This window comes from Schistocerca americana, chromosome 2 (genome assembly GCF_021461395.2).
Source record: "Schistocerca americana isolate TAMUIC-IGC-003095 chromosome 2, iqSchAmer2.1, whole genome shotgun sequence".
Classification (NCBI taxonomy): domain Eukaryota; kingdom Metazoa; phylum Arthropoda; class Insecta; order Orthoptera; family Acrididae; genus Schistocerca; species Schistocerca americana.
Window position 1 is genome coordinate 446,782,997 of NC_060120.1, and position 12,094 is coordinate 446,795,090.

The window sequence follows — 12,094 nt, forward strand, 5'->3', positions numbered from 1 at the left end:
AGAAAGAAACATCATCAAAGAATCAGAAAGAGACAAAATAGTAAATTCTGAAGGCTTTCACACAGTAGAAGAAATAATAAATCAGGAACACTATGGACAGGAGGAGGAAAAAGCAGTGTGAGGGGAAAAGAAAGAATACAACAAAGAAGGAAGAGGAATTGAAGTTGTTGCATAATCTTAGTTGGTCAAGAGGAAGATAAAACAAAGATAAATCTGACACTTAGTTTTTCAACAGATTTGATGTTGCAAGGTCCATATGTTGTAAACCTGCCGACTGGAAAAATCCACTGAAATATCCTGTCTAAATAACCTACAAACCATATATAAGACAATACAACATAATGCACAAAATTGTAAGAGAACAGATCACAGGTAGTAAACAAGTAAAAGCCTGTAATCTAATAAGATAATTAATTACATAAATGTGACACCTGCTGCCAATAGCAGAGCTCCAGGTTTTTCTTCAACAGCACAAATTTGGACAGGCCCAAGACGTGACACGCTGCCAACCCTCTCGATAGTATGCACCAAATCAGCTTCAACAGCATGCAGGCAACATTCAAACTGCACACCAGGAACATCTTCCAAGTTTGGGACTGCTGGCAACCTATCACACAATCTGAATGTGTCATCTGTAATTTTCGGATGGGTCACATTACAGATAAAGTGTTAGTGATAAAAACTGAGAGACCTAAGCCAACATTAAATGAAAATTAGAATCATGGCATAAATTATAGAACTAGCAAACCTCAATGGGAACATAAAACAGTGGTATAAATCATGACAGTGTTGAACTTCTAAAAGGTCATTATAGGGGAAGCGTTAAATAACCAAGGACGTACAATGTCCAGACAATGCCTTCCTGTTGTAGTTAATAAAAATACAAAAACTTGTCTGTCATTGCAATTAGGACTTTATTTTTGTGAGTATAACTAATTATTAATCCCTCTTCATTTTGTTTTGCAGTTTCCATTTTCTCTTGGTCACTCATTCTATCTCTATAGCTTCCTCCACAAACTGAATTTTTATATTTCTGTCTACTAGGCTTTGTTGTTTTACCTATTTGAACCTCAGCTGTCTTCAATAACTTATCTCTCAAAGCTATCCATTTGTCTTCTACTATGCTCCTTTCCCGTTTCAGTCAGCTATTGCCTAATGGTCCCTCTGAAGCTCTTGACAGCCTCTGGTTCTTTCAATGGTCCCCATCTTCTTAATTTCATACATTTTCACAATTTGTTCACTTTTCATCAACAGTTCCTAACCAATAAATGACGGTCAGAATATATGTATGCCCCTGGAAATGTCTTGCAATTTAAAATATGGTTCCAAAATCTCTGTCTTACAACTAATAATCAATACAAAACTTTCCAGTGTCTCCACGTCTCTTCCATCTATACAATCTTCTTCCATAATTCTTAAACCGAGTATTAGTGATGATTAAATTGTGCTCTCTGCAAAATTCTACCAGGTGGTTTCCTCTTTCATTCTTTTCCATAGTCCATACTCTTCTACAATTTTCCTTTCCTTCCTTTTCCTACCATCAAATTCCATAGATAAATTACAATTAAATTTTACTCTCCCTTCTTTTATCTCATCATACATTCTTGCAATCTAATCATCATCTGCAGAGCTAGTTTGCATATAAACTTTTACTACTGCAGTGGACGTAGGTTTCATGTTTATCTTTGTTATGATATTGCATTCATAGTAGCTTACTTGCATTCCTATTTTCTTACTCATTAGACCCATATAATTTTGTATTTACAACCGTGTACAGACCTGACCCAAAGTACTGTTCATCCTGAAACCAAACTTCACTAAATTGCACCATATTTAACATCAATCTACCCTTTCCTTTTTTAAACTTTCTAACCTACCTATCCAATTAAGGGATATAACAGTCCACATGCCGACCCATAGAATGGTAGTTTTGTTTCTTTCTGATGACGACATCGTCCTTAGCAGATATGAATGGGAGGGTATTTTACTTCCAGAATATTTTGCTCAAGAGGATGCCATCATCATTTAACGATACAGTAGAGATTCAAGACCTCAGGAGAAATAATGACAATAGTTTCATCTTGCTTTTGGCCATTCATAGTACAAGTATAGCAAGGTCATGTTGTTTGGTTGATCGGAGGATAAGGGACTAAGCAGCAAGGTCACTGATCCAGGGGTAGTCCCTTCATAATTAGTGACTCAGCATATTCTGATGATGAAAATACATAGGAGCAGTCAGACTGAAGCACTGGAAGCTGACAAAGAACTGCCAGAGAAGTGTGTGGATCAGGCCAGTATGGAGCTAAGAGCAGATGAGGGGTCTCCCAGGGCTCATCCAATGGTGGGAAAAGATCCTCCCCACATCTGATCCTGCCAGCCCAATCAATCGCAAAGAAGTTACAGAGCACAGAATGTGTCTGAGTGAACAGATTCAGAACAAGAGAAAGTGAGAAGATTGCATGAGAAAAATGTGGGGAGTACGTTCAAGGAGGAGAAGCAAAGATCCTGGCAGAGGGCTGCAGTGAAGTGCACTCCAACTGGTAATCTCATCAGAGGGCTGGTATTAAGAGGTCGATGCCTCCCATACCCAAAAAGAATGTGGTATGTTTGTTGACCAGGGAACTGTCAAATGGCAGTTACATAGGAGACCAAGAGCTGGTACTGTCGGAGATGAAGAGGTAAGATCTCACTTCAGCAAGGAGACTGTCTACAGGACTATTTCAGAACACACCAGGGGCCAGACAATCTCCACAATGGACTGAGTCTGACAATTTCAGTGCCAGACAAACTGCTGAGCCTAAACCTGGCAGCTGGTATGAGACCAAGGCACAGCAAATACGGAGGATGGTAACACAATCTACACACCCAGAGGTGTGGGCAAGGAAACAGAGTGTGTTAACCAGGACTGTGCTACTAAGCCATAAACCTGGCAACCACAGTCCAGTCAGGACAAGGCCAGGGACAGATAAATATGCAGAAGATGTGCAGGCAAGAAAGCAGAGAGCGTGTTAAGCTTCCACATGCAACTAGTCTTTTGTTGGAAAATATTGGGCAGTCAAGTCAGCTTTTTATCAGAGAGGAAGCCCAAAATAACTGTTCAATAACTTCCAAGCACTGGGTCAGAATGGACTATGGCATGACGACAGAATTTGTCACCCCTGTTTTTGCACTAAATAATTGGTAGCCATGGGAAAGAGCACAAGCAGTGGCCTGTCGGATGGCAAATTGTAGATGGCATTTGGACAAGGCTACTGTGTGGGAGCTGTACCAAATGCAAAAGTTGTTGACATTCAGTGCAGGGATGACCAGCTGCCCAACAGAGGTCACTAGCTCACAGATGGCAATGAGGAAGTGTGTGACATTCAAGGCAGAGCCCTGTGGAACACCATTCTCTTACACCCATAGAAAGCTGAATGAAGTACCAACAACCTGGTATAACTGGTGGGATGAAAATCATTAGGGAACCTTGAAAGCCCCAGTCATGGAGGGTAGGTAAACTGTGATGGCGCCAAGTGATATCATGTGCCTTACGTAGGTCATAAAAGACAGCAAGGAGGTGTTGACATTTAGAAAATGCCTGTTAGACTGCTGTTTCCAAATGCGCCAATTGGTCGGTTATGGATCATCCTTGTGAAAACCACACTGAAAGGGCAACAAAAGGCCCAGAGATTCGAGTGCCCAGCAAAATCCACGGTCAACAATCCTTTCAGGCACACTGGTGAGTTAATCTGTCGGTAGCTATCAACAGATGTTGGGTATTTGCAAGGCTGAATGATTGGCAAAATGGTACTATCTCACAACTGCAGAGTGAAGGGACCTTTGAACCAAACACAGTTAAAGATCCTAAGCAGATGTAGCCTTTGAGCAACATTCAGATGTGGGATCATCTGATTGTGAACTGACTCAGGGCCTGGGGCTCTATCATGAGACAAAGCAAGAGCCTGAAGCAATCGGAAGTTTCATAATATAATTCAAACTGGCAAGAGGGTGGAACATAGGTGGATGTCTTCAACTTGTCTCTTCTGCATTAGAAAGATAGCTGAATAAGAAGAAGGTGCCAACACTGATGGAAAGTGCTTGACAAGGTGTTCAGAAGAACAGACACATTGGTAAAAATACCAACCTGAAGGTCAAAATCAACAGATATTTCAAGGCTCTTAAGACTATGGATCTTGCCCTACACCAAGGATTAAGAGGCATACGTTCCCAGGAAGGAGATGCAGTGCTCTCAGCATTCCTTCTTACTGTTTTTAATTAGATAGCAAACTTTAGCATGAAGTCACTTAGTAGTGATACAATTTGTCTGCAAAGAATGTCACTGGAAACACTGCACAATTCTTCAGCAGCCCTGAGCAGCTACTGCAATGTCTTTGTTCCACCATGACAGTGAAGAGGAGCAGTAGAAAGGGGAATAGCAATTCTCACGGCACGGGAAATCACGTTGGATACATCATGCACAACCTTGTCGATGCAATCTGACAGAGGCATACAACTGCAAGCTGGCTCTTCGAAGCAGGAAGCAACAGGATCACTGTAAAGTTGTCACAGTCACATAGATCATCATGTAACAAGCAATGCAGTGAAGCCATGAGATTGGGGGAAGAGATCATTAGATCAAGAGCTAGAAATGTGCCACGGACAGCACTGAGTGCGTAGGAGTACCACTGTTGATGACACACAGTTCACGGTCAGTAAGAATCTGGTGAAGTTGATGGCCCCAACAAGATAACACGGTACTCCCCCACATGGGGTGATGCGCACTGAAATCCACAAGTAGGAGAAAAAAAGGGGAAAGTTGTTGGATTAAGGTGGTCAACTCAAAGTCAGAAATTGGTCTGCCTGGAGGTATGTAAACAATGTAAATGGTGATTTCTGTGGTTGTCAGCACTTGCACTGCTATCACTTCCAACACTGTATGAAGGGGAACCCACTCACTGACTACATCTTTGCGAACCAATGTGCAGACCTTCCAGATGTCCTCTCAGGACTGGCGTGGTTCTGGACAGAATGCATGACAACCGTGGAGCATTGGGGAATAGCCACCAGTGAAGTGTGTTTCTTGTAGAGCAATACAAATTTCTGAGAAGAGGAATTCAGATACTGTAGTTCTGGCTGGTGACGGTAATATTCATACAGTTCCACTGAATGATCACATTACAGGTGTTCAGGTGACGTGTGAAGGGGCCATGAGGACTGTTCGTGCCCCAGTATTACTGCCTGTCAGCGATGCCAGTAAAACCACATCAATGAGCACTGGTTTGGAATTTGACAACTTGGGGGGATATGACACCTCCAAGCTCACCGGAATAGCCTTGACTTGATTCTTTTTCTTCTTCTTCTTCTCCTCCTCCTTCGCAGCCTATTGTAGCTGGGATCTTGTGAGGACCTATCCGCCCTGATGCCACATATTCTGGTCAAGGCCTCAGTTCTCCCCATGGGCACCACCCAGCCACAGCAAAGGCTATCTGGCACATGGGACACTGCTGGGATTCCTGATGTCCTAGGAAGACTGGCATCCACTCCTTGGCATGCACAGGGAGCTAGCAGCTAAGGCATCAGCAGTGTGATCCCTGTGTTATCAGGGGCTCAACTGAAAGGGTACATCACAACCCCCCATGTTGGACTGGCTACTGTGTTGGCTTTGAAGCTCAAATAGGAGCCTAAACAGGTATTGTGTGCACATCATCTTTAGGTACTATTTAAGGTGTTTTTCCCCAGTCACTCCACATTACAGAAAAATTTGGAAAATGAAGATCAAACCCAGAATGGGACCACAAATTACTTCAGCCAATAAGATGTGAATGAAAGAATATTACAAAAAAGGAACATAAAATCTACAGAATAGCCAGGTTGACATCAAAGGCTGCCATCATCAGAAAGTGAGCAAGATAAGGAAGGATAGTCAAACATGAGAGATTGCAGCACAGGAAACAAAAGAAGTGCTGCAATAAATTGAGCTACCATTCTTGTAATGTAGATATTCCCCCGAGGGGATCAAGGCTGCATTGGCTGGTGTTACAAGGTCACAACAGTCAATCATTTTGACTGTGATGCAAGCAACTACTGAAAAGGCTGCTGCTCCTCTTCAGGAATGACATGCTGTCTGGCCCCTCCACAGATTCCCCATCACTGTGGATGCACTTACGGTATGGTTGAGGCAAGCAAGCTGCCCCACCTCAGTAAAGTCTGTTGTTCATATCGGTAGCAAGTGCTGCTACAAGTAATATATTTTTGCACACCAGTAGAATGATGAGAGAGCTATTTACAGACTGTGACACTTTTTCCTTGATCTATCAAATAATCTCTAATGGAAATGTTTCAGTAAGTCAGAATGAAGTCTACTTCAACCTCTTACCAGCAATTTTCTTCTAACATGGAAATCTGAAATTGTAGCTTTGGAAGAAGCAAACATGATGGAATAGAATATATATGTGATTAACTGCTGCACGCTGTTCATCTGAAATAAAGACATTTATCATAGCTAAAAAAAAGAACAGTACACACCTTTGCAGCAATCCATAACCAAAGGTCACAGTACAAATTTCAGAACTAGGAAACTACTACTAATGCCCCAAAAACTTCCTCTGATTCCTTTCAGTTTGTTGGTACTACAAAATAATACTACCTTTTTACAAAGACAATAAGTCCCATAGGTGGTGATACCCATAAATAGAGATAGCTTTGAACAATAATTACACTGCAGATCATAGAAATATAATTAATACAGTCTAATGGGCTGCATTCCTACCTCCCGAGAAATGCAGCACCACGCTCTGCAAACGAGTGAGTGTAGTCATCCCAGCTTTCAGTTACTGGAAATTTGTTATTGTCATCTAGAGAATGTCTCCCTTCATTAGCATAACTGTGAGCCACTTGCATTTGAGTGGTAATCAGATCTCGACATTCAGTTAGAGGTGCCAGTCCTTCACTACACAAGCGATCCACTTCTTCAAGAAGAGCACTGCGCCTTTGCTTTAAAGCATTAGTGAATGCTGCTGCTAGTGCGTCCAAAGCAAAATTGACATCATCTCTTGCCTGTTTGGCACTGTGTTTCACCTGTTAACAAAAATTATATTTGAGTAAACAATTGCTCCGTATGTGCATGCTGGGGAATGTACACAATATTCATTATATCAATTTACTTCCAAAACACAGAATGAAAATTAGTTGCTTTTACTATTTCACATGACAAATATATAAATGTCAAGATAGCAAGAGAACTTATACTGGGAAATAAAGGAAAAATATACAAAATTCTGGGGTAAATTCCAGGATTACAATACCGGGAAATGAGTTACCCTATGTTTAGAGCAACTACTGAGACAAACTACTGCAATCATGTTTTAGAGTTAAATATCCTCCCTTATGGCAGGGATTCTCCCCCAACACATTCTTACAGCCCACCACCACCACCTTAGTCTCAACCTTTGCCTTCCCTTATCCCCACTCAACTCTGGCTACTTTCCAGCTCACTTGATCTGGCCTACAGCTCACTCCAATTTACTTGCGACTGTTTCAGACTTCTCCCAATCCGTTGCTGAAATGATATACTGAGTTCAATTTTTCACATCTTAACTGAAACATTCAGCACAGAAACCAAACTAGTTCTTTCACCTGGTGATAGAATTATTATTGCTAAACACCAATTGAGGAGATTGGAAACTACATTTTTCAAAGCTGTTAACAATTCATTTTAATTGATTCAGCTTTATGTTCTTGATGAAACAATGAACACTGGATTAACATAACAAAATACTTTTTTGTCTTATTCACAAAACTTTTGATCTATCAGTGTGGAGTTCTATACTGATATAACTTTCGCATAGGAAGAAACTGTATGCACGACTTTCAAGAACGCCAAGAACAATTGGCAAATTAGTGTATAAAAAGAAGTTCAACTCATTTGCAAGTGTTCTATGGTATAACACTTATGCAGCTACAACAAGGAAAAAATTATTCATTCGTATTTATTCAATTTCTTGCTTAAGCCGTAATAAAGGAGAGGTTAGTGTAGGAATGAAGATTCACTTTGCACACAAACTGTCACCAATGAGGATCAGTATGAGGGGACTGGGCTCAGATTCCCACATGCACGCCACCCCCAGGTAAATAAGGCATATACTTTGCACTTCACTTCATACCTAGTATCTATGAAATTAAAAGTCACCCAAAGAAGTAATGAACACACATTCTTTATGCAAGCCAAACAGATACTGCCTTATACATTGATTATGTTAAGTGGTGCACAATGAAATGAAATGCATTCACCACTGGTTACAGTTAATCTACAGTTTTTCTCCTTGAAGTCTGTTGCATAACATTTCTTGGTGAACTTGTTGAACCAAACTGGGTTAAAATTTTAAACTTTCGACAATATTGTCATGAGATGTGCTGCAGGAACGTAGAGTACTTATTAGTGTCACCGGCTGCTATGTGCGAGTTGCCAGTTCATATCCAGTTACCAGCAAATATATGTTACTTTGTATTTATTATTTCTAGAAGGTTCTAATGTTAGTCATGTTTTCATATTCTGGAATATTCAATGTTTGTATACACATAGTAGCACTCTATGTTGGTGTCCATAATAAACATGCTTTTAGGGCTAAGTCTTGTACTTCACTGATGAGTATGCTTTCAGATTTGGACTTGATTGGGGGTATGATATGACAATAAAAGAAAGGTGGTTGAAACCTGAAACTGATAGCAGCAAAATTTCTGAAGAACATTTAATTGTATATAGAAACGACAGGCTAATGGGAAATGGAGGTAGTGTATTTGTTGCAACAGACAATGAACTCAAATCTACACGATAGAAATTGAAGCTGCACGTGAAAGTGGGAAAGATTCAATATCAGTTGCAGGCATAAAATGGTAACTGGATCCTTCCCTTGCCCACCAGACTCATCTCCTTATGTAACCAAAAACTTTAGAGAAAGTGTCAGTTTACTTGTACGTAAGTTCCCCAATCATACTGTAATCGTTGGTGGAGACTTCAATCATCCAACAATCAATTAAGAAATTTGGAGTTGTGTTAGTGGTGGGCACGATAAGACATCCTGTGAAACGTTACTAAATGCCTTCTCTGAAAAATATGTACAACAAATTCTTCAGAACCCCACTCATGATGGAAACATATTGAATCTGATGGCAACAAATAGATCTGATCTCTTAGAGGATGTCCACATTGAAACTGGTATCAGTGACAATGATGCAGTTGTGGCAACAATGATTACCAAAGTACAAAGGACAACTACAACAAGCAGGAAGATATATATGTTCAGTAAACTAGATAAAAAATCAGTAGTGTCATATCTCATTGAGGAACTTAAACTTTCAGCTCAGGGCAGTAGCATGTAGAGGAACTATGACTCATGTTAAAAAGTTGAACATGCACTGGATAGATACGTCCCCAAGAGAACAATTCGTATTGGGAGGGACCCTCCATGTATACTGTCACTGTAAAGAAACTTCTAAGAAAACAGAGACTACTGCATAATGGGTGTAAAACAAAGTGTAAGACTATAGATAGAGAGAGGCTGAATGAAATATGTTTGGCTGTGAAGACAGCAATGTGTGAAGCTTACAGTGACAACCATAGCAGAATATTGGAAAATTATATTTCACAAAACTCAAAGAAATTCTGGTTGTATGTAAAGGCTGTTAGTGGCACCAAAGCTAGAGTGCAGTCCCTAGTGTATGAGACAGGAACTGAAATTACAGGTAGCAAAGCAAAAGCTGAAATGATTTACTCCGTTTGCAAATGTTCCTTTACAAAGAAAAATCCAGGAGAACTGCCTCAATTTAATCCTTGTACCTCTGAAAAGATCAGTATTAGTATCAGTGGGATTGAGAAACACCTGAAACAGTTAAAATTGGATGAAGCCTCAGGGCCTGAAGGAATCCCTATCAGATTCTATACTGTATTTGCAGCTTAGTTAGCCCCTCTTCTGAATATATGATCACTTGTAGATTGCTCGAACAAAAAATTGTGTCCAGTAGTTGAGAGAAAGCACAGGTCACACTTCTCTACAGAAAGGGTAGTAGAAGTGATGCACAAAACTACCATCCAGTATTCTTGACATCAATTTGTTGTAGAATCTTAGAACATATTCTTAGTTCAAACATAATGAAGTATCTTGAACAGAATGACCTCCTCCATGCCTACAAACACTGACCCCAAAAACACTGATCATGTGAAACCCTGGTTCAAGGCAGTCACTGATACCTTCATTTCTCAAAAGCATTTGACCCAGTACCACATCTATGCATACTGTCAAAAGTTCGATCATATGATGTATCATGTGAAATTCGTGACTGGATTGAGGACACTTTGGTAGGGAGAATGCAGCATTTACCTAGGATGGAGAGTCATCGTCAGATGTAGAAGTAACTTCGGTTGTGATCCAAGGAAGTGTTTGGGACCCTTGCTGTTCCTGTTGTATATTAATGACCTCGCAGACAGTATCAAAAGTAACCTCTGACTTTTTGCAGACGATGCAGTTATCAATGATGAAGTACTGTCTGAAAGAAGCTGCATGAATATTCAGTCAGATAATATTTCAACGTGGTGCGAAGTTTAGCAACTTGTTTTAAATGTTCAGAAATGTAAAAATGTGCACATCAAAAAAGAAAAAAAATAGTATCCTATGACTATAATATCAATGAGTCACTGTCGGAATCTATCAACTCATACAAATACCTGGATGTTTCAGAGATATGAAATGGAATGATGACACAGGCTCCCTCACGGGTAAAAGCAGGTGGCAGACTTCGATTTATTGGCAGACTACTGAGGAAGTGAAATCAGTTTGCAAAGGAGATTTCTTACAAATCACTTGTGTGACCCATTCTAGAATATTGCTCAGTGTGTGGGACCTGTACCAAATAGGACCAACAGGGGACATTCAATGCATACACAGAAGGGCAGCATGAATGGTCACAGATTTGTCTGACCCAGGAAAGAGTGCTATTGGGATGCTGAAGGAACTGGTCTGGCAAGACTCTGGAAGATAAGTGTAAACTAAGACCAAGTTTCAAGAACTTGCTTTAAATGACAACTCTAGAAATATACTACAGCCCCCTATGTATCAATCACACTGGGATCATGAGGACAGGATTAGAATAATGTACAGCACACACAGAGGCATTCAAACAATTATTCTTCCAGTGCTCCAGACACGAATGGAATGGGAAGATACCCTAATAAATGGTACAATGGGATGTGCTCTCTGCCATGCACTACAAAGAGGTTTGTGAAGTATAGTTGTAGATGTAGATGTAGATGTTTGGTGGAGATGACGGGTACTTTGAAACCTCTATATCAATGTGTGTCCTTAGGCAGTGTAAAAGCTGTTGACTACTTGGACAAGAAATGGAATACAAGCACTGCATATTTAGGAGATCAATGGATGCCGAAACAGCAGTAAGTCAACTGAACATCAGGCACCCAGCAGTGTTTTCCAGAGACGCATTTCAGTACCCAATGAAACAAGTGAAATGGTTCAACAGTGTCGTCGAATACAACATATGGAATGATCTTATGTGTTTTGCAAATTTGTATTTGGACAGCACAGCTCAGCAGCAATTTGAGAACAGCAAAGAGAAGCTCAATAGCTGGGATAGCTTCCGGGCCGTTCTGAAGAAAACAATTGGTGACAATTGACAGCAAGTCTGCTTAGCAAAAGAACAACAGAAGAACAGGGCTCAATTGTGCGGGGAAACAATACAATCATAGATACAGAATTTTTTGCGCAATGCCACGTCATTATTCTGAATATGACAGGAGCTGATAAGATCACACACTCAATGAAAGGAGTCATACAAGACATGCACCCAGCTCTTCTGGCAAACAATGTCACAACAGCTGAAGAATTCACTAAGCACTTTTGAGGAAATGCAACAGAAAAAGAACTGGATGAAGAAGGCGTATCTGACTCCTGAATGTGATCCCTATGGCAGCTGTGAAAGCCTACTATGACCTCAGGTCTCTCATACACCAGATAGTATTGCAACAGATGCGGCACTTTGTGGCAGCATGAAATATTGGACCAAGTACACATGAGACAGCAGTCACAAATGTCGACCCAATGCATCA

The 12,094-nt window shown here is 40.5% G+C and overlaps 1 protein-coding gene across 1 annotated transcript in view; it reads right to left on the bottom strand.

Annotated features, from left to right (window-relative positions):
- Positions 1–414: 414 nt before the first annotated feature.
- Positions 415–12,094, bottom strand: part of LOC124594083 (cytokine receptor-like factor 3) — a 48,565-nt gene continuing 36,885 nt past the window's right edge. The window contains exons 2-3 of the mRNA XM_047132434.1: positions 6,749–7,056; positions 415–607 (exon numbers count right to left, since the gene is read on the bottom strand). Coding sequence (XP_046988390.1) covers positions 415–607; positions 6,749–7,056 — 501 coding nt within the window. The remainder of the gene's footprint in view (positions 608–6,748; positions 7,057–12,094) is intronic.